This window comes from Triturus cristatus, chromosome 12, assembly GCF_964204655.1.
Source record: "Triturus cristatus chromosome 12, aTriCri1.1, whole genome shotgun sequence".
Classification (NCBI taxonomy): Eukaryota; Metazoa; Chordata; class Amphibia; order Caudata; family Salamandridae; genus Triturus; species Triturus cristatus.
In genome coordinates, this window is record NC_140595.1 from 840,895,069 (window position 1) to 840,917,886 (window position 22,818).

General features: G+C 50.3%; 1 protein-coding gene across 1 annotated transcript in view; it reads right to left on the reverse strand.

Moving 5' to 3' along the window:
* LOC146783040 (uncharacterized) overlaps positions 1–21,397 on the reverse strand; it is a 43,569-nt gene extending 22,172 nt beyond the window's left edge. Inside the window, exon 1 of the mRNA XM_085637719.1 lies at positions 20,378–21,397. Coding sequence (XP_085493845.1) covers positions 20,378–21,146 — 769 coding nt within the window. The 5' untranslated portion in view covers positions 21,147–21,397. The remainder of the gene's footprint in view (positions 1–20,377) is intronic.
* Between the last annotated feature and the right edge of the window lie 1,421 nt (positions 21,398–22,818).

Here is a 22,818-nt window from a genome sequence, read left to right on the forward strand (position 1 = left end):
GATAAAATCGATTTGGGAAAAAGGGGGTGGTGATGGACAGAGTTTCTGAATGATGCAGAATACTCTTACCAAGTCAAGAGATCATGGTTTTAATCCATCACCGTTTTTTAGCTCACTGCACCATCCCAGCTCAGAACCCGGCTACACGCAAATTAGTCTGTACCTGTCCCAGTGCATGATGGGAACAGGGCAAACCAAACTACCAAGCCAATTCTTATACTGGGAAGGAAACAAGCTTCCGGGGACCGGTTTCTGGCATCACAGCCTTCGTTGGCCCGGCTTGCCTGAATCCTGATGGTGCAGTGAGCAAGGGACTCACGTCTGAGCATACCCTCCCACACTGAGTGTGGATAAAATCGATTTGGGAAAAAGGGGGTGGTGATGGACAGAGTTTCTGAATGATGCAGAATACTCTTACCAAGTCAAGAGATCATGGTTTTAATCCATCACCGTTTTTAGCTCACTGCACCATCCTAGCTCAGAACCCGGCTACACGCAAATTAGTCTGTACCTGTCCCAGTGCATAATGGGAACAGGACAAACCAAACTACCAAGCCAATTCTTATACTGGGAAGGAAACAAGCTTCCGGGGACCGGTTTCTGGCATCACAGCCTTCGTCGGCCCGGCTTGCCTGAATCCTGATGGTGCAGTGAGCAAGGGACTCACGTCTGAGCATACCCTCCCACACTGAGTGTGGATAAAATCGATTTGGGAAAAAGGGGGTGGTGATGGACAGAGTTTCTGAATGATGCAGAATACTCTTACCAAGTCAAGAGATCATGGTTTTAATCCATCACCGTTTTTTAGCTCACTGCACCATCCCAGCTCAGAACCCGGCTACACGCAAATTAGTCTGTACCTGTCCCAGTGCATGATGGGAACAGGGCAAACCAAACTACCAAGCCAATTCTTATACTGGGAAGGAAACAAGCTTCCGGGGACCGGTTTCTGGCATCACATCCTTAGTCGGCCCGGCTTGCCTGAATCTTGATGGTGCAGTGAGCAAGGGACTCACGTCTGAGCATACCCTCCCACACTGAGTGTGGATAAAATCGATTTGGGAAAAAGGGGGTGGTGATGGACAGAGTTTCTGAATGATGCAGAATACTCTTACCAAGTCAAGAGATCATGGTTTTAATTCATCACCGTTTTTTAGCTCACTGCACCATCCCAGCTCAGAACCCGGCTACACGCAAATTAGTCTGTACCTGTCTGTCCCAGTGCATGATGGGAACAGGGCAAACCAAACTACCAAGCCAATTCTTATACTGGGAAGGAAACAAGCTTCCGGGGACCGGTTTCTGGCATCACAGCCTTCGTCGGCCCGGCTTGCCTGAATTCTGATGGTGCAGTGAGCAAGGGACTCACGTCTGAGCATACCCTCCCACACTGAGTGTGGATAAAATCGATTTGGGAAAAAGGGGGTGGTGATGGACAGAGTTTCTGAATGATGCAGAATACTCTTACCAAGTCAAGAGATCATGGTTTTAATCCATCACCGTTTTTTAGCTCACTGCACCATCCCAGCTCAGAACCCGGCTACACGCAAATTAGTCTGTACCTGTCCCAGTGCATGATGGGAACAGGGCAAACCAAACTACCAAGCCAATTCTTATACTGGGAAGGAAACAAGCTTCCGGGGACCGGTTTCTGGCATCACAGCCTTCGTCCGCCCGGCTTGCCTGAATCCTGATGGTGCAGTGAGCAAGGGACTCACGTCTGAGCATACCCTCCCACACTGAGTGTGGATAAAATCGATTTGGGAAAAAGGGGGTGGTGATGGACAGAGTTTCTGAATGATGCAGAATACTCTTACCAAGTCAAGAGATCATGGTTTTAATCCATCACCGTTTTTTAGCTCACTGCACCATCCCAGCTCAGAACCCGGCTACACGCAAATTAGTCTGTACCTGTCCCAGTGCATGATGGGAACAGGGCAAACCAAACTACCAAGCCAATTCTTATACTGGGAAGGAAACAAGCTTCCGGGGACCGGTTTCTGGCATCACAGCCTTCGTTGGCCCGGCTTGCCTGAATCCTGATGGTGCAGTGAGCAAGGGACTCACGTCTGAGCATACCCTCCCACACTGAGTGTGGATAAAATCGATTTGGGAAAAAGGGGGTGGTGATGGACAGAGTTTCTGAATGATGCAGAATACTCTTACCAAGTCAAGAGATCATGGTTTTAATCCATCACCGTTTTTAGCTCACTGCACCATCCTAGCTCAGAACCCGGCTACACGCAAATTAGTCTGTACCTGTCCCAGTGCATAATGGGAACAGGACAAACCAAACTACCAAGCCAATTCTTATACTGGGAAGGAAACAAGCTTCCGGGGACCGGTTTCTGGCATCACAGCCTTCGTCGGCCCGGCTTGCCTGAATCCTGATGGTGCAGTGAGCAAGGGACTCACGTCTGAGCATACCCTCCCACACTGAGTGTGGATAAAATCGATTTGGGAAAAAGGGGGTGGTGATGGACAGAGTTTCTGAATGATGCAGAATACTCTTATCAAGTCAAGAGATCATGGTTTTAATCCATCACCGTTTTTTAGCTCACTGCACCATCCCAGCTCAGAACCCGGCTACACGCAAATTAGTCTGTACCTGTCCCAGTGCATGATGGGAACAGGGCAATCAGCGTGTCCTTGCCGCAGCATCCGCTAATGTTTCACCGGCACAGGAGAGTAAGGGCACGAACACCACTGCATTAACCAGGGTCACTTTCTGTGATCCAAAGCTAAGCCATGAACACCGCCACCTTTCTCCACCGCCGCCTTTCTCCGAGGCGAAGCAGAAATGCCTCGGAGAAACGCAGCGGCGGTTTCGAATTCGGGGGCGTGTTTTCCTTTACTCTCCTCTTGCCATTGGCTGGAGGAGATAATTAGACTTCTTGAAAAAAACATGCCCCCGAATCCGAAAAGGACGGGGCCTGTTCGGAGTGACGGTCCTCTTCTCCAATGGCTGGCCAGCATTCAAGAGGCCAGCCAATGGAGAACAGGGGAGAAGAGGGGCGGGTACAAGCCCCTCTTCTCCAAGTCATTAAATCTCGGATCGAGACTGCGCAAGCGCAGCCTTCGAGCCGAGACCTAAAAACAGGTCCATAATGAAAGTAAGGGAGGGCAGGACACCGTGTGCTAATATCACTGACTGTTTAGACATTATAGAGCTATTCTAGACGTGGTGAACCACTGAAGCGTTGAGCCAGGCTCGAGCCTGAAGCCTGACTCTGGCTCAGCTCAAGGTCCTGTCAGACCCTCGAGCCCATAACGAGCCGAGCTTTCACGTGGCTTCTTTCTGCCTCATTCCTTCTACCCAGGATGTGGCGTTAGGATCAGGGCTGATGATTTTGGAACTGGGGAACCAGGTTCGAGTCTCGGCATCAGCTTAACATCTTGTGATTCTGGGAAAACCACTTAATCTCCCCATTCATATAAACAATGAATGTGAGAAAGTGGTGCTAATGTAGGGGGCTCCAATACCTTCGGGTCGAATTCATGCTCTATAAAAACTGCAGATAAATACACAAAGAAATCAAAACAAAGCCCTTAACATAAGGAAGTACAAATACCCATTTCCTGGCTGATTTTTACAAAGTTAATTTAGAAAACCAGGAGAAATCACAACTTCCGTACTTAAATTGTATGATCCTAGGCAAATATTTTACTTCATCATCAATTTTTCCTTTAATGCGTATGAAAGCACTTTAGAATATGTGGGTTCTGAATACCAGTTGGACAAAAACCTACGGTATTTGATGGAATATGCTTTAATGTGATGTATTAACGTCAATGCATTCTAATGTTAAAGAAATACACTTCTCTTCAATGTTATCATATTTTACATGATGTCTGGTTTATGATTTACATAGCAGATATATCAGGGCTTGGCGCATGCACGGGCATAAGATCTGAGCATGACCCTTAGCTCGGCTCACCCACCTCGGAGCTCTTCAAAGCAGCGTTTGAAGGGCATTAACAAAAGTATGGACACTGCCATGTGACGGGGTCAGTGAGCGTGGAGATGGAATTAAAGGCTTGGCTTAACCCCTTCAGCGCGGCGCGGATTACCGCGCTGTGCTGAAGGGTTCGTGCGCGGGCGGGGCCATGACGGAGCGGTTCCGTCATCCGCACAGCACAACCGATGCGCATGACGGAACCGCTCCGTCATGCGCATCGAAAGGGTTAAAAGAGTAAAATATTGTGTAACTATTTTGTTGATCTCTCGCCGTCAAGAAACTACACATAAAATAATGCACACCTTAACTGTAAAATAAATAAAAGGTAAACTAATTATTGGAAAATGTTCTACTGTATGGTAGGAAATCTCTACTGGTTAATGCTTTCACTACAGATGTATATAGGTGCAACCAGTGGTCCACAGAATGTAATCCTGTTTGGTGCAGCAGAGAAAAGTGACTTGTGTATTTTTAGTGCTCGGAGGTCCCTGAAAGCATTGTGAATTTTATGTCAATATTTTAAACGTCAATTACACACAGTATAATATAGGCTGCCACTAAATGCACATATCAATTTAGGTTAAAAATAAAAAGTGCTTCTAAATTATAGATTTCAGGAATATACAGATTATATGTAGTGCGAACATTTTTTATAACTGTGCATAAAAAGCACGCACTCCTCAGCTCAGCTTGGCACACCCTTACAGTACCGCTCATAAAGAAAATATCTTGTTATCAGGAAGTTTCAAGTGACTCCATCAATTCACAACTTGCTGATTGCGCACCTTTGTATTTCTTTGGGGAATCAGACACTCTTGTAAGAAGAATTCTTTCGTTTTAGCTGTCTGCCCCTCTCTCCGGAATGCAGCACAGGAGACCCCCTCTCTTCCACTTCAGCTGGGGAATCACAATTATGGGAGTTAACTTTTGTCCTTTCAGGGAGTCTGTTTAGACATCTATCACAGACAATGTGGCTGCCCGCAGTCCACGCAGGGGGCCCCCATAAGAGGGTGGCCGCCTTAGTGCCACATGATGGCACACTACGACGGTCTAGTGCTGTAGGGACCCCCTATGGGTCTGGCGCATCCTACATCATTTCCGGCACTCTGGTGGGCGGGGAGCCTGGTATAGGTACCTCTCACGCCCACCAAGCTCCCTCTCTGTGGCCATCCCTCACGGAATGGTTAGTGCCACGGTGCAATTTGGCTCTCCAGGTGGGCAGGCAGTGGAGGGGCTGCCCGCCCTTGGATCGCCCGTAAGTTGACCCACCATGTTGGCATATTTCGGTATGCAAATAAACCTGCAGCAATTTTCTCCTCAAAAAAAGGTGTCTTGTGTGTTTATTTCATCTGGAGATTGCTGTATATATGAGGGCGAGTATGTTGCTGATATTGGCACTATGGACGTTAGGGCTAATTTATGGACAGTCCGTGAAAATTACGGACAGTTGGTCACCCTACTCCCCATAATTCATTGGGTGCCTAGACAAGTTTTCAACACCTAAACTGTTTTCAGCTAGAGGAATAAGTAGAAAAGGTGCATGTGCTAATGCAGACACATGCAGTGGGGATCAGAAGAGGGGCATGCTGGGAACGGAATGATTTGCATACATCGTGGTGTCATGAATACTAGCACCCCGGAAGACGGAAATCCACCCTAGGTCGTAGCTCTGCTACACAGATTATCTTTTACAATATCGTTTGTGCATCAGCCCGTTGTAGTGTAGACAAGGGATTTTGTTTTAGAAGAATTAAGTTTCTTTGTACAAAGCAAATTAGTTTTTAGATGAGCTCAAGACTGATACTCAACCACATGTTATTCAATTGAATTAGATCAAAGATATGCAACACACACGGGGTATCTTTTTAAGTGAAAAAATCACTGACTTTTTATATATAAACAATTGATAAAAAGGAGTACAATGGACAATTAAATGTGCAGTGTAACATGAAAGGAGAAAAACAACCAAATATTATCCACAGTTCATGACACAAAAGATATCCAATCCAATAAAGTAAACAGAGATCTATCTCATATTTGGAGAACAATCAGCTGTACATATGTGATGTGGAAATGGATAATGTAGTCGACGTTTCGGTCTGTTAGGGCGTCAATCCGTCAGACCATCTTCAGGACAGTAGAAATTTCAGAATGAGACTCTTATGAATCATTGCATTCGTATAGAGGTGTTATCGTTTCCTCATCGATTTTGGTTGTGCTCGTTCCGGTCTTAGTTGGGTAAGCGAATTCAAGTGCCGTCCGTCAGTGTCACTCGAGTTCCCACTGACGGACGGCACTTGAATTCGCTTTTACTTCGACAAAAACATTCTTCTGAATTAAGAAGCACAACCAACGAAGGACCAACTGGCCCTCCTTGATACACAAGACCAGTATATTCTGAATACTGACCTTCAGTGCTCTACTATTCCTCCATAGACATACAAAAGGAATATCCTTACCCAACTAAGACCGGAACGAGCACAACCAAAATCGATGAGGAAACGATAACACCTCTATACGAATGCAATGATTCATAAGAGTCTCATTCTGAAATTTCTACTGTCCTGAAGATGGTCTGACGGATTGACGCCCTAACAGACCGAAACGTCGACTACATTATCCATTTCCACATCACATATGTACAGCTGATTGTTCTCCAAATATGAGATAGATCTCTGTTTACTTTATTGGATTGGATATCTTTTGTGTAATGAACTGTGGATAATATTTGGTTGTTTTTCTCCTTTCATGTTACACTGCACATTTAATTGTCCATTGTACTCCTTTTTATCGATTGTTTATATATAAAAAGTCAGTGATTTTTTCACTTAAAAAGATACCCCGTGTGTGTTGCATATCTTTGATCTAATTCAATTGAATAACATGTGGTTGAGTATCAGTCTTGAGCTCATCTAAAAACTAATTTGCTTTGTACAAAGAAACTTAATTCTTCTAAAACAAAATCCCTTGTTGGCACACTACTATTGCAACTACATTTGCCCAAGCCCTCAAGGGTGTATTGGGTGTTACCCCAAGATTATACCGTTGTAGTGTAGGGCAGCGGGCATCCCAGCTGGGCAGCTCTCTTCCCAGTGGCATAACAAAACTTGAGGGGCTCCCCTGCAAAGGACATGGAGGGGGGCCCCATGCTCAGGACTCAGTTATGAGCTCTCAGTCCAGGGGCCCGCCGCCCCTGCAGAGTGCCAGAAGGGGCCACCTGGAGCTCTGGGCCCTCCGCCCCGCAGGGGCTGTGGGGGCTAATGTTACACCACCTTGTGTTCCCAGATGTTGCCCCTGATGCAATGCTTTGACATTGGTCTGCCCTCACGTGGGTGCCTGCATGGCCATCCCGTCGCCCACGTACAGCTCGTGTGGCTGGTGTTTGCCCAGTAGGTGTGCCCCACAGTGCTTTGTGTCACACAATCAGTTACAGTGTGTTCCTTCTGAGATTATGCCCTCGGGCTCACAAACAACTCTCTCAGCAGGTGCAGCAGGCAAAGTGGCCCCGAAGTCCAATGCGTCAAATTATGGCTGTATTTTACTGTCCACCCATGGACGGGAGTCCCATGTGCCTTGCTCACACCAGGGCCATAGCCTCACTGGTACACTACTGTGTCAGAGTATGCGTCGCGGGGGACACCACCCTACCAGCATCTTGCAGGTCTCTCTCCGCTACCCTGAGCCTTTCACTCACAGTGTGCTCATCTCAGGGCTGCTGCCAGGGCTCCATGGACGCTCCAGAGATCACAGCAATGAAAAGATGCAAGGGGTTCCCACGGGCACCTGGTCACTGCAGGCGCAGTGTGGCGATTGGTGCAGTAGAGCAGTCCTTCTCAAACTGTGGGAGGTGAGTTTTTGGGGGTCTCGAGAGTCCGAGCAATGAGTAAAGATGCCTTCAAGTTCTGTGTTTACCTTGTCACACGTGGTGGACTTGGTGTTTTCGTTTCTTTCTCTGACTACAAACTGAGAGGGGTTTATAAAGCGAATTAGGTGACAATGTAGATTACAAATGTGAATACCTGTAAATGAACTGTGAGCCTCCAGCAGTTAGGAAGGCAAAAATGAAGCCCTTTTTTGTAATTTTGAACTGTGCTGGAAAACAGATTTTAACCCCTTCGCCGCGGCAGGAATTCCGCCACGGCGCTGGGGGGGTTTAGGGGCAGTTACGGTGCCGCCGTGCTCGTGACGGAACCACTCCGTCATGAGTCACGGGTGAGCTGTGCTCATGACGGAGTGGTTCCGTCACGTCTCCGCCCACTGCGCTAATCGCCCGCACAGGCGGGGAATTAGCGCCGCGTGGGCGGAGCGGCCGCCAACGGCCGCAGCATGACGGAACCGCTCCGTCATGAGCACAGCGCACCCGTGGCTCATGACGGAGTGGTTCCGTCATGAGCACGGAACGGGTTAATAGGGTCAGAAGAAATGAAGACACTTCACTTGGTGATGCATGAATGATACATATTTACAGAAAGCCGATTTCCACACGTTATCATGTGTGCGCTGCAGCATTTTAGCATTGAGACTGGATGTCTGTGTACATTTTGCGGTCATTTCAATGAAAAATGTGATATTTGTAAATGACAGTGGACTACCTCACGATGCTTTAGTTACATTAAAAATTTGCTCACCTCATGGGGATTAAAGGTAGGTGAGGCGCAAAGGATCGTGGGGTTCTAGAAAGTCTGGGAAGCACTGCATTCGGGGGTTCTTCAGTTGCCCACTCCAGCGTCTTCTGAAGAAGGGCAGCTGACACCCCTCTCCCTAGATCTGAAAGAAGTGAAGTTAGATGTTAAGACACGGCCTGCAGACTGTGTGTGCTCACAGCACCGTGAGCACCGTCTCAGCCTACGTGGACCTCACCAGTGTCTTAAACCTGCCTGCGTGCGTGGATCTCACCAGTGCCATCAACCTGCCTGCGTGGACCACACCAGTGCCATCAACCTGCCTGCGTGGACCTCACCAGTGTCATCAACCTGCCTGCGTGGACCTCACCAGTGTCATCAACCTGCCTGCGTGGACCACACCAGTGCCATCAACCTGCCTGTGTGGACCACACCAGTGTCATCAACCTGCCTGCGTGGACCTCACCAGTGCCATCAACCTGCCTGCCTGGACCGCACCAGTGTCATCAACCTGCCTGCGTGGACCTCACCAATGCCATCAACCTGCTTGCGTGGACCTCACTGTAGGAGAGTAGGATCTGCTTCTTATAGTTACCCCCACATTTTGCTGATGTTTCACTGTTTTCGACTTAGTCTGGCTGGGGCCCTGCTATCCAGGACCCCAGTCTAGCTGCTTTCTCTCTAAATTGATTGCATGTACTTTTGGATTCTGGGGTACCCTTATCAGTCCCTAGTATATGGTATACTATGTACCCAGGGCATAGGTATCCCAGAGGCCTCTCAGGGGCTTCAGCATGTATTATGCCAATCCTGGGAGACCATTCAAAATGGCACAACAGGTCTGCTACAGCAGCCTGTGTAAGGGGGTGCATGCACTCCTTACTTAGAAATAGGTTCACTATATCTATCCTTATTACTGCAAATATAAACCTATCAGTCACCCCTATGGCAGGTCTTATCAATCGTGAAAGCAGGGTGCTGGGTTTTATGTGAGAGCGTGCCCATGCATGAGCAGAGCTCCTCTGCAGCCTTCGGAACCTCTATTACGGTGTTGTTTGTGATGCAGCCAACCATATACTCTTAAGTGCATTATAACCTCACGGTGAATGCTAACTTTAAAATGGCTGTATGAAAACATGTCGTGTTTAGTGTCAAACACCTTGGAATCATACCTCCACACGAGTAACTGGTGTGGGAGGTATGATTCCGCCCTACTAGAGGGAGAAATATGACTACACCGGTACACCCGGTACCAGCTCCACAGAACCCTGGCATCACAAAATGGATGCTGCAAGCCACAGACACGAGTCTGCCCTCCTGCTGCTGGATGAAACTCAGACAGGGGAGGCTGGACAATAGGTTTCCTGTCACAGGGAGGTGTGACCACCTTCCAGACAGGCTTTACTGTACTGGGGCTGGGTGGGTGCACTCTGAGAGTGCTTTGATGTCTGCACTGGGGGCACATTTGGTGTCCCTGTGCATAGTCCAGCTCAAACCAGTTGCAGGAGCCATTTGCTCCTGCTCTGGCGCAAAACTGGACAAAGGACATGGGTGTAGCCACCCCTCTGTCCTGACCCTCCCATTGGTGGGTCCCCAGAGTTTGTCCCACCCCTTCCTTGGGTATAAAGTAGGAACCCCTGGCTACAGGACTTTAGATTTACCTGGACGAAACTCTGCTACAGAAACCAAGTCATTCGACTATCTACACTACGTTGGATGACTGAAGAATATCCCTTGGAGTAAAGGAGTTACTCCCCTGCAAGGCAGGCACCTGAAATGCATCTGACCAGTTTGCATCTCCGCAGCTCTTGAAGGATTCTGAAGATTTCTGTAACACAGAAGGTGGGTTTCTGTGGTCTCTGAGGTTGATCCGTGTTCTCAGCAATTCTGAGATCCGCATCCCTCCTGGGGACCGTGCAAGCCGTACCCCTGGGCACCGTGTACATTTGCAGCAGCATATGCTTTTTAGCAATCCCTTAGGCTGTGCTTTGGGCTACCTGTAGTCCAGACCCCGAGCAGTATTTCCACAGAAGGTTTCCGGCCTACACTCCACAAGTGTTCTGTGGGCTGGTATTTTGTGATTCAGCTCGAGGTTCCATCGCGATCCCTGATCCGTCGACCTGTTGGTTCCTGAGATGAGAACTTTGACTTTAAGTGGGCTTTCCTGGTTGCTACAGATGTGCCCTGACTCTCCATCGCTTGGGGAGTCCCCAGGACCTTGCTGGTCCTCACCGAAGCATCTTTTCCCTGACCGCGTGGGTTGCAGTTACCAAGGCTTGTTGGTGTTTGACCCCCGAGCACTCGACATCCTTTGTGGGACAGCTCACCTCCGGACTTTGGTCATCGTTGATATCTCCTGCTCCCCGTGGCTGCAGAGTCAAGCTTCACCTCATCTCACCTGAAATACCCGACATTGGTGAGCATTCGTCTAGCGGGTCCGTGGTCACTGTGAAGTAACCCAGATTCTGTCCCCTCTGCTTTCAGGTTCTACTTAGCTCCGATCCAGGCTTGGATCACACCGGACACTTCTCATCTTCCCAGGAGCAGCACTTCTTCGCATCACGCCATTGCAATCAACGAGCGTTTCCAACACCCCTTGACCACTATGCACCCAGCTCTCTTGGGATAGGTAACACGGGTACCTCGGTACTCTCAAGAGTGCTGGCCTTAAAACCTTCTATGTTCCAAAGTGTTTGCTTGAAGTCCTCTCCTAAGTGTCCTTAATCTTTAAAATTCCAACCGCGACTTTCCCATAGATTTATACGGAGCTCGCGCCTGTGTTCTCACACTGCACGCGTCCCTCGTGGGTCTCTGTGTCACTACCTTGGGAGGTTCCTTGGGATCCCAGCGATTCTACGTGCTCTAGGCACTGTGTCTAGTCAAGTCGTGGTTGCTTTACCACTTTCTTAGTATATGGTTTGGTCTCCCCCTGGAGCCCGCTGTGTATTGTGCTATTTACTGTCGTTCTAGTGCTTTAATATTGTGTATCTTGTTCTCTAATCTCATAATGAGGTTAGTAGAGAGTGTTTAGTAATAAATACATATATTTTATATATACCTTGTGTGGTTCTCCTTTCATTGGGTCATTCAGGAGGTTACAATCTGGTAAACCAAGCTGCTTTACAGTCCTTCGAGACTTAGCCTGAAGGCTGCTCTCCATAGCTATCACTAGGATAGCTTTCAATAAAGGTTGTCTTTAACCTAATCATCAATAAGGGTCGTTTGGACTGGCGCAAGGTGCCCACTATAACTAGTGGACAGCATATACCAGGCCAACTTCTCACACTCACCAGTGCCATCAACCTGCCTGCGTGGACCTCAACAGTGTCATCAACCTGCCTGCGTGGACCTCACCAGTGTCATCAACCTGCCTGCGTGGACCACACCAGTGTCATCAACCTGCCTGCGTGGACCTCACCAGTGTCATCAACCTGCCTGAGTGGACCACACCAGTGTCGTGAACCTGCCTGCGTGGACCTCACCAGTGCCATTAACCTGCCTGCGTGAACCTCACCAGTGTCATCAACCTGCCTGCGTGGACCACACGAGTGTCATCAACCTGCCTGCGTGGACCTCACCAGTGCCATCAACCTGCCTGCGTGAACCTCACCAGTGTCATCAACCTGCCTGCGTGGACCACACGAGTGTCATCAACCTGCCTGCGTGGACCTCACCAGTGTCATCAACCTGCCTGCGTGGACCTCACAAGTGTCATCAGGTTGTATGATATTACAACACATTCCGTTGCAACGCATGCCTTTACCACGCATGCGTTACAACGAGAATGCCATTTTTACACATAACCTTTACCACGAAAATGCCATTACCAGGCATGCTTTTACAACGTTTTTCGTTGTTAAACCATGCATGTTAATGGCATGTTCTTGCTAAATGTTATCTCCGATTCCTTCCCCATTTCCATATACTGCTCCGATTCCCACCCATAAACCCTTTTATTAAATACCCCTCCCTTTAACCCTAACATTTTACCCCTTCTCTACACACCCCCTCATCCCTTATTTATTTTTTTAAATACTAATATCCCCCTTCCGTCTCCAAGCCCTCCTCTCGTCATGGCACACGTTGTAAAGAGGAACCAGAAGTGTCTTTCCGGTTCCTCTAATGACGCTGATTACCTTCACATCGCGACTTCAAATGGTGAGGTTTTTTTGGGGGGTGGAGACCCCCCCAAACCCCCTTTTTTTACCCGTTTATTATTTTTGGGGGGAGGAGACCCCCAAGTCCCCTTACCTTTACCACACATGCCTTTACTACGCCAACTTTTACGAGGCCACGCCCCCTGGACTATAAAAGACGCGAAATCCCAGCGTCCTGACAGAAGTTCATATCTCCTGAGGCGGAAGCCGGGAGCCACAGGCAACGAGCACTCTAATTTTAATCTTTGAGAGTCACGACAGTAATTACTTTGTTTTTTAAAATCGAAAGGAAAATCACGAGTGAATGTGTGTGTGTTGAACTAAAGAACCTCACCGTTCCTCATTTCAAGCCTCCTGCCCACAGCCTCGCAGCAGATCTTAGCGCTGCCGAGGACACTCTATCGATTCTAACATTGCCGCCATTTCCCGCCGCACCCTAAGGCCACGCCCACTTTTACGAGGCCACACCCCCTGGACTATAAAAGACGCAATCCCAGCGTCCTGACAGAAGTTCATATCTCCTGAGGCGGAAGCCGGGAGCCACAGGCAACGAGCACTCTAATCTTAATCTTTGAGAGTCACGACAGTAATTACTTTGTTTTTTAAAATCGAAAGGAAAATCACGAGTGAATGTGTGTGTGTTGAACTAAAGAACCTCACCGTTCCTCATTTGAAGCCTCCTGCCCACAGCCTCGCAGCAGATGTTAGCGCTGCCGAGGACACTCTATCGATTCTAACATTGCTGCCATTTCCCGCCGCACCCTAAGGCCACGCCCAATTTTACGAGGCCACGCCCCCTGGACTATAAAAGACGCGAAATCCCAGCGTCCTGACAGAAGTTCATATCTCCTGAGGCGGAAGCCGGGAGCCACAGGCAACGAGCACTCTAATTTTAATCTTTGAGAGTCACGACAGTAATTACTTTGTTTTTTAAAATCGATAGGAAAATCACGAGTGAATGTGTGTGTGTTGAACTAAAGAACCTCACCGTTCCTCATTTCAAGCCTCCTGCCCACTGCCTCGCAGCAGATCTTAGCGCTGCCGAGGACACTCTATCGATTCTAACATTGCCGCCATTTCCCGCCGCACCCTAAGGCCACGCCCACTTTTACGAGGCCACGCCCCTCTCCCCCGTCAGCCTCCCACTATAAATTATGTGTATATTTCGGACGGGCAGCGGGCGAGCGCAGCGGGCGCGACAATTGCGCGCCAAAGGCGCGCCTAAGGGAAGCCCGTCTGCGCCCGTCCGCGCCAGCTCCGGGCCTAGGGCCAACCATAATGTTAGTCCTCATCCCGCTCAGAGACTAACCTGGACCAGATCACAGCTCCTAGACCTAGGTAAGACATCCTGCTCATCTCCCACCTCCTGCAACCTCGCCCTTTCCTGCACAAATGCCTAAATTGCTCTTTCTCCCTATGCCCCGACCGGACTCGCCCCCGCAAACCCGCAACCAATAAGCCCCCTCCGGCAAAAACCTATTTCATGGGTTTAGCGAACTGCCGCTCCCTATCCTGTCACGCCAATGACATCTGGCTTCTACTATCCTCCACATCCTGGGATGCATTATTCTTAACTGAGACCTGGATTAAAGACTCCTCCAACCCAGACATCGCCCTAGCTGTACCAACCGGTTACAGCTTCACCGGACTAAGCCGTGAAGGCACCAAAACGGGTGGAGGAATCGCTGTGATCCTAAAGAACCACCTGAAAATTACATCCAGGAAAATCTCTAACATCAAGCCTATAGAAGCTCTATACTTCTCAATCACAGACTCCTCCACCGCCATCTCCTCAGGGATCTTGGTTTATAACCCCCCGAACACCCCCCAACCTGTCATTTCAGAGCTATTGGCAATCACGGCAGATCTCTCTCTTAAACATCCCCACATCATAGTATTAGGAGATTTCAACCATCATGTGGACGTAAGCAACTGCAACCGCGCCTCTCAGCTCCTGGAATCTATGCAAAATTTAAATTTGTCACAAAAGGTAATAGGCCCCACTCATTCCGCAGGACACACCCTCGACCTTATTTTTTCGAACTACGAGGATCTTAAAACCCTCCCCCCCTTACCTCTAACTTGGTCTGACCATCACTTAATACCTTTCGAGGTCCCCTTGGCCCAAATTGTCAAACAGGAGCCCGCCATTAGAACACAAGGCAGGAAATGGCACAAGCTCTCATTAACTACCTTCGAGCAAAAATACCTCAACAGTCTAAACCCCCTACTGGACGATCTCGACGTAGCGGTACGTATATTTGATAACGACCTTACGTCCGCCATAGAAAAAATTGCCCTTTACAAACCCTTACCTCCCGCAGACAAAAACCTTCTGCCCCATGGTTCACTCAAGATCTCAGGGCATACAGAAGCAAGTGCAAAAAGATGGAACGACTTTGGAGCCAGCACTATGACCCGGAAGCCAAGGCCCTTTACCGACAAGGCCTTAAAGAGTTTCGCAAACTCAAACGCAACTCCATGTGCACCTACTTTTCAGATACTATTGCCAAGGCAAAAAACTCGACCAAGTCCCTTTTTAATATAGTAAAAGATTTCACTCATCCCAGTGCATTGTCCTCCCCTGTTCCTATGTCCCAAGCCCTGAGTGAAAAACTTTCAAACTTCTTTGAAGAAAAAATTGCCAATATTGCGGCAACTATCCTTCAGAATGGCTCCAACATTTCCGAAGACCCCGCCTCTAACTGCAATCATGAATTCACAGCATTCCAACCACTAACTAAGGAACTTGCCCTGAAGATTTTTCTGGAATGTAAATCAGGCTCTCCCCTGGACCCAGCCCCGGCATTAATTATGAATGAAATCGCCCCCCTAATCATCAATCCCCTTCTCGAAATCTGGAACTCCTCTTTAATCTCCGGTGTTGTGCCCTCCGCCTGGAAACATGCATTACTAATCCCAATCCCAAAAAAAACAGGCTTAGACCCTTCCTGCCTAAACAACTACCGGCCGATCTCACTTTTACCCACACCCGCCAAAGTACTTGAGAAAGCTGTTCAAAAACAACTATCACACTGCCTAGAATCAAACTCCCTGCTCTACGATACCCAATCGGGTTTCAGACCGGACTACAGTACTGAATCGGCTCTACTCGAAGTTTCCGAGTCGATCCGAGAATGCACGGATAGGGGAGAGGAGACCATGCTGGTCCTCCTCGACCTATCCGCGGCATTTGACACCATCTCTCATGACAAACTACTGACTCGCCTACAAGAGATAGGTATCGGCGGACCTCCCCTCTCATGGGTAAAATCTTTTCTCACGAACAGAACCCAACAAGTTATGTTGGGACCCTCCTCCAAAAAACCACTGATCTGGGGCGTTCCGCAGGGCTCCTCCCTTAGCCCGCTCCTTTTTAATGTGTACCTCCTTCCACTGGCAAAAGTTGTTGAATCCTGTGGCGTCAAAGTAACCTTCTACGCTGACGACACCCAACTGGTGTTCTCTTTCAAAGATCACTCTGAAAAATCATTCGACAACTTTCGCCACTGCATGCTGAATATCGCCTCATGGATGTCTGCAAATAATCTAAAACTCAATACAGATAAGACAGAAGTCTTATTCTTCAATCAGGAAACTCCCTTACCCTCCAATCTCTGGTGGCCGTCTGAACTCAACCCTCCTCCGGAACCAGTCCAAGCCGCCCGAAACCTAGGCTTCCAATTCGACACCTCCCTCTCTTGTAAAACCCAAGTCAACAAAGCCACCTCAGCCTGTTTCGGGAAGCTACGAATGTTAAAAAAAATCATCCCCTTTTTACCGCTGGACTCTCGAAAAATAGTAGTCCATGCCCTCATCACCTCCCACCTGGACTACGCTAACAGCCTGTATGTAGGTGCTCCTACCTACATCATTAACCAACTACAGAGAGTCCAAAACGCAGCAGCCAGGCTGATATGCAATATCCCTTACCGCCATTCCATCTCACCCCACTTGATCAAACTCCACTGGCTCCCAATCAGACTGCGCATCCAATTTAAAGCCTTAACTCTGGCTTTTAGAGCTCTCAATGACCGAGGCCCCACATACCTACGGCGCAGATTGAGGTTTTCACAAGCCCCACGAAACCTCAGATCTAACCATCTCCGCCTCATGGTATGCCCCCGTTATCGTCTTGCACGCACGGGAGGAAGGGCCCTTGCAGTTGCTACATCCAAACTCTGGAACCAACTGCCCACAGAGTTAAGATTTCTGACATCAGAACCCCTATTCCGAAAAAAACTGAAGACCTGGTTTTTTCCCAGATCTAATACTAAAATCCACCTCTCACACTCTCCTTACTCCTTAGAGATTATGTCTTCAGCGCCGGGACACCTCCGTCGGAGGTAGCGGTGCGCTCTACAAAATACTAAATAAATAATAAATAAATAAATAAATCTCGTAGTAAAGGTATGCGTAGTAAAGGCTATTCATGGTAACCACGCATGCGTTGTAATGCATGCGTGGTCAATGTTATGTGTGGAAACGGCTGCGTTGTAGTGGCCGTTTCCTGTGTCATCAACCTGCCTGCGTGGACCTCACCAGTGTCATCAACCTGCCCGCGTGGACCACACCCCTGCCATCAACCTGCCCGCGTGGACCTCACCAGTGTCATCAACCTGCCCGCGTGGGCCACACCCCTGCCATCAACCTGCCTGCGTGGACCTCACCAGTGTCATCAATCTGCCCGCGTGGACCACACCAGTGTCATCAACCTGCCCGCGTGGACCACACCCCTGCCATCAACCTGCCCGCGTGGACCTCACCAGTGTCATCAACCTGCCCGCGTGGGCCACACCAGTGCCATCAACCTGCCCGCGTGGACCACACCAGTGCCATCAACCTGCCTGCGTGGACCTCACCAGTAACATCAACTTGCCTGCGTGGACCACACCAGTGTCGTGAACCTGCCTGCGTGGACCTCACCAGTGTCATCAACCTGCCCGCGTGGACCTCACCAGTGCCATCAACCTGCCCGCGTGGACCTCACCAGTGTCATCAACCTGCCCGCGTGGATCTCACCAGTGCCATCGACCTGCCCGCGTGGACCACACCAGTGTCATCAACCTGCCCGCGTGGACCTCACCAGTGTCATCGACCTACCTGCGTGGACCACACCAGTGTCATCAACCTGCCTGCGTGGACCTCACTAGTGTAATCAACCTGACTGCGTGGACCTCACCAGTGTCATCAACCTGCCTGCATGGACCTCACCAGTGTCATCAACCTGCCTGTGTGGACCACACCAGTGTCATCAACCTGCCTGCGTGAACCTCACCAGTCAACCTGTCTGCATGGACCTCACCAGTGTCATCAACCTGCCTGCGTGGACCACACCAGTGTCGTGAACCTGCCTGCGTGGACCTCACCAGTGTCATCAACCTGCCTGCGTGGACCACACCAGTGTCGTGAACCTGCCTGCGTGGACCTCACCAGTGTCATCAACCTGCCCGCGTGGACCTCACCAGTAACATCAACTTGCCTGCGTGGACCACACCAGTGTCGTGAACCTGCCTGCGTGGACCTCACCAGTGTCATCAACCTGCCCGCGTGGACCTCACCAGTGCCATCAACCTGCCCGCGTGGACCTCACCAGTGTCATCAACCTGCCCGCGTGGATCTCACCAGTGCCATCGACCTGCCCGCGTGGACCACACCAGTGTCATCAACCTGCCCGCGTGGACCTCACCAGTGTCATCGACCTACCTGCGTGGACCACACCAGTGTCATCAACCTGCCTGCGTGGACCTCACTAGTGTAATCAACCTGACTGCGTGGACCTCACCAGTGTCATCAACCTGCCTGCATGGACCTCACCAGTGTCATCAACTTGCCTGTGTGGACCACACCAGTGTCATCAACCTGCCTGCGTGAACCTCACCAGTCAACCTGTCTGCATGGACCTCACCAGTGTCATCAACCTGCCTGCGTGGACCTCACCAGGGTCTTAAACCTGCCTGCGAGGGCCTCACCAGTGACATCAACCTGCCTGCGTGGACCTCACCAGTATCATCAACCTGCCTGCTTGGACCTCACCAGTGCCATCAACCTGCCTGAGTGGATCTCACCAGTATCATCAACCTGCCTGCATGGACCTCACCAGTGCCATCAACCTGCCTGTGTGGACCCAACCTGCCTGCGTGGACCGCAGCAGTGTCATCAACCTGCCTGTGTGGACCTCACCAGTGCCATCAACCTGCCTGCGTGGACCACAACATTGTCATCAACCTGCCTGCGTGGACCACACCAGTGTCTTCAACCTGCCTGCGTGGACCTCACCAGTGTCTTAAACCTGCCTGCGTGGACCTCACCAGTATCATCAACCTGCCTGCATGGACCTCACCAGTGCCATCAACCTGCCTGCATGGACCTCACCAGTGTCATCAACCTGCCTGCGTGGACCACACCAGTGTCATCAACCCGTCCGCGTGGAACCCACCAGTGTCATCAACCTATCTGCGTGGACCTCACCAGTGTCATCAACCTGCCTGCGTGGACCTCACCAGGGTCATCAACCAGCCCGCGTGGACCTCACCAGTGTCATGAACCTGCCTGTATGGACCTCACCAGTGCCATCAACCTGCCTGTATGGACCTCACCAATCAACCTGCCTACGTGGACCACACCAGAGTCATCAACCTGCCTGCGTGGACCTCACCAGTGTCATCAACCTGCCTGCATGGACCTCACCAGTGTCATCAACCTGCCTGCGTGGACCACACCAGTGTCATCAACCTGCCTACGTGGACCTCACCAGTGTCATCAATCTGCCAGTGTCGTCAACCTGCCTGCATGGACCTCACCAGTGTCATCAACCTGCCTGCATGGACCTCACCAGTCAACCTGCCTGCGTGGACCACACCAGAGTCATCAACCTGCCTGCGTGGACCTCACCAGTGTCCTCAACCTGCCTGCGAGGACCTCACCAGTCAACCTGCCTGCATGGACCTTACCAGTGCCATCAACCCGCCTGCGTGGACCTCACTAGTGTAATCAACCTGGCTGCGTGGACCTCACCAGTGTCATCAACCTGCTGAGATGTGTCACTGATCTCTCAGCACCAGAAGATTCTCGACCCAGATCTGAGATTGAAGACCAACCTCCTTCGTCGTGAGGGCTCCACACACACATCACTGTGAGGCCGATGCAGGAAGGGAGGGCTGGGGCAAATAGAGGTAGCACGCGACCACTGCCCATGGTTCTACCTCCCCGATAAGCTCCCTCCTCAGTCTGTGGGGTTGGCGAACCCTCTGGAATAGGTTCATTGTCTGAGGCAGTGTTCACCTTACGAACCAATGTCCACGGCAAAACCAGGAAACAAGAAGAGTGACCATTGAGTAGTGATGCCTGGTTGGAGAGCCAGGATTCAGGCATCTCAGAAGCATCGACCATAGACAATCTCCCTCAAACCTCGACACACCGTTCAGGCCTTTTCAGACTGAATCAAGGAAATATCCTGACTTCCTCCGGACACCTCCACCATGAGGATCAGAAACTGACAGTAAATGGGGTTCATTACCCAGATAGTCGACCTAAAAACTTGGGGCTATTGCGTCCAGGCACCTCCCCCCCTGGTGGTTAGACTGCCTTTGTGTCACATTCTTGAATACCTTCAATCAGATTGACAATGAAGCATTACCTGCCGCGGGGTCGCCCAGTGTCTCCCACACACAGCTCCGCACTCCCAGGATAGACCTAGGCCTTGACTTGGTATAGAGGCAGACGCTGACCTGAGGCCCCCTGCTGCTCTCGGGGTGGAACGCATCCTGAAGGTAGCGCGAGAGCTGGTGGTACGCAGCCCGCTCTTCCTCCTCTGAGACGTCATCCTCGCAGTACACAATACCAATGATGGCCGGGGCAGCCTCCTTGGACCTGGACCGGACGTCCTTCAATATCTCCCTGATGGCTACCTCATTGGCCTTCTCTTGTAGGATGGTGAACTTAAAGACCACCAAGATTGCGGGGTACTTGAAGGCGCGGGACTTGGCATGTGCAGGAGGTGCGCGTTCCACAGGTACCGACTGGCCCTTCCCAGTTACAACATTGCTTTTTCCCATTTCCTCAGGGTCTGTGACTCCCATGGTGTCTCCAACTGTGTTTCCAAAAAGGTGGTTGGAAAGTTCTTGGAAAATCCCACCACCGGATGCCTTCCCTGCGGTCACTGCGTCCCCCACAAACAGGAACTTCTCCTTCCCTCCGACTTGGGCCACCAGATGGCTGAATTCTGCCTCCAGGGCGCCCAGAGAGCTTGCTGCCTCGCCTTGGACCACTGGCCGTGCACTCTGGAGCACCACGCTGCCATCTGGAGTTAGGTTTGTCAGGGGCTGGCTTTCGGTCAAGATGTTAATCTGTGAGTCGGTGACTCTCCTGTGAGAGAAGAGAGTCGTGAGCCAGTTCGTGAGGCCCATGGTGGCCCCTGGTGGCCCCTGGTGGCCCCTGGTGCCTACGGTCAGCAGAGGCTGAGATCTGAGCGACCGCTCTTTGGGCTCCAATGCTTGTCTTTAGTTGAGTCGTCGCTGGCCGCCTTGAGTCCACTGTGGCCCATGTGATGAGTTTTGTCCGTTCGGGCTCCCGTCCATGCAGTATTCAGGTTCTGATGTCTTTTCGGACTGCTTGACTCTGTTATCAGCGAGTTACTCATTGACTTGACCGCAGGGCTCCAGGCGAGCTCAGGAAGAAAAAACCTTGGCTAATACAAACAGGGCAGCAGTGTTTGCCTTTTTATATCTGAGACTCCAAGAGGGGGGTTTGTTGATTTTGTGGGGGGAGGCTCTTCAAATGAAGCTATCTGATTAGTGGCAGCCTTTTACCTTGACTTGATTTAAAGATGCGGGTTACGGGACTTGCATCACCCCCACATAGGGTGACACTAACCTAGATTGGAAATAAACGGATGCTGACACGCTCTGGTGCCACGTTCTCCTCGGCGTCCAGTCTTTTAGCAGTGACGTCACTCACAGCGGCTGGTACCACTTTGGGGCCGCTCAGGTTATGAGCAATGGGTTGTCCCATCATGGGGGTCCCAGTGCACATGCAATGGGTGGGACCCCTGTGTTATCATGCAGCACGTGAGTGAGTGACTGCCCCGTGGTGTGGTCGCCGAACATACGAGTAGCTGTGTGTGGGACTGTGTGTCTGCCTACACGCGAGCAATGTGAGGGCCCCCCATGCGTGCGGCACCGTGTGTACCGCTGCGGGGGCTTCCAGCACGCTGCACGTGTTCGGTCACGTGCAGTCACGTGCCTTGTACTCTAGGTGACGTCATCAGAGTGCTCAACTAGAGCTCAGTCTTTATTGCAACATTTGGTGAATGTGTTCTAATTGTAAAGTAATGTTGATTACAATTGTAATTTTTGTGTAGATTAGATTTTCTCCCACGCACAGCGTCCAGTTTAACCTGCAGCGCTTCAGCGATGGCACGGGGGGCTCGCCTGGGGGGACCCCCCCCCCCCTTCCATGTGGATTACCAATCGCGCACAGGCAGAAATTACCACACGCCTTTCTCTTCCAGAAGGCGCGTGAACCCTACTAGAATCTCCCGTTTGTGTCACTTTTAACAGTCTCTATTTATCTCGATTGTTTTCTTTGCTCACACCTATTTTTCATTTTTATGCTTTAAGCAAATAAAGTTGCCATTAGTGTTTTTCACATCGATGTGTGCACAAGATGTGCACGCGCACCTGGAGGCTTTTCTCACTGTGATCAGTGTCCGCGTGCAGCTCAGTGTATTCTCTCAGTTCTGTGATGGCCCTTGAATGTCCACATTTCACCCTGAATGTGTCCTGGCCCTGCTGTTTCGCACAACGCTGACCAACTCTGGACTTCTCTGCCTCTGCATCTCCGCAGGTACAACTCTCTTCCCTTAGTTTCTGCTTCCTCCTCTAGCTCTGCTCAGCGCTGGGATGCGTCCGGGTAGCAAGGCGCTATACAAATGTTCTTTTCATTTAATTCATTTCTAAGGAGGGCGCTCGTGTGAAAGCTGCAGGTTACAGGCACTGGGCGAGTATCCATCACAGGGTGCAAGAGTCAGACGTGTCCTCACACTGATCACCAATGTCAGTCAGTGTGCACACACCCTGC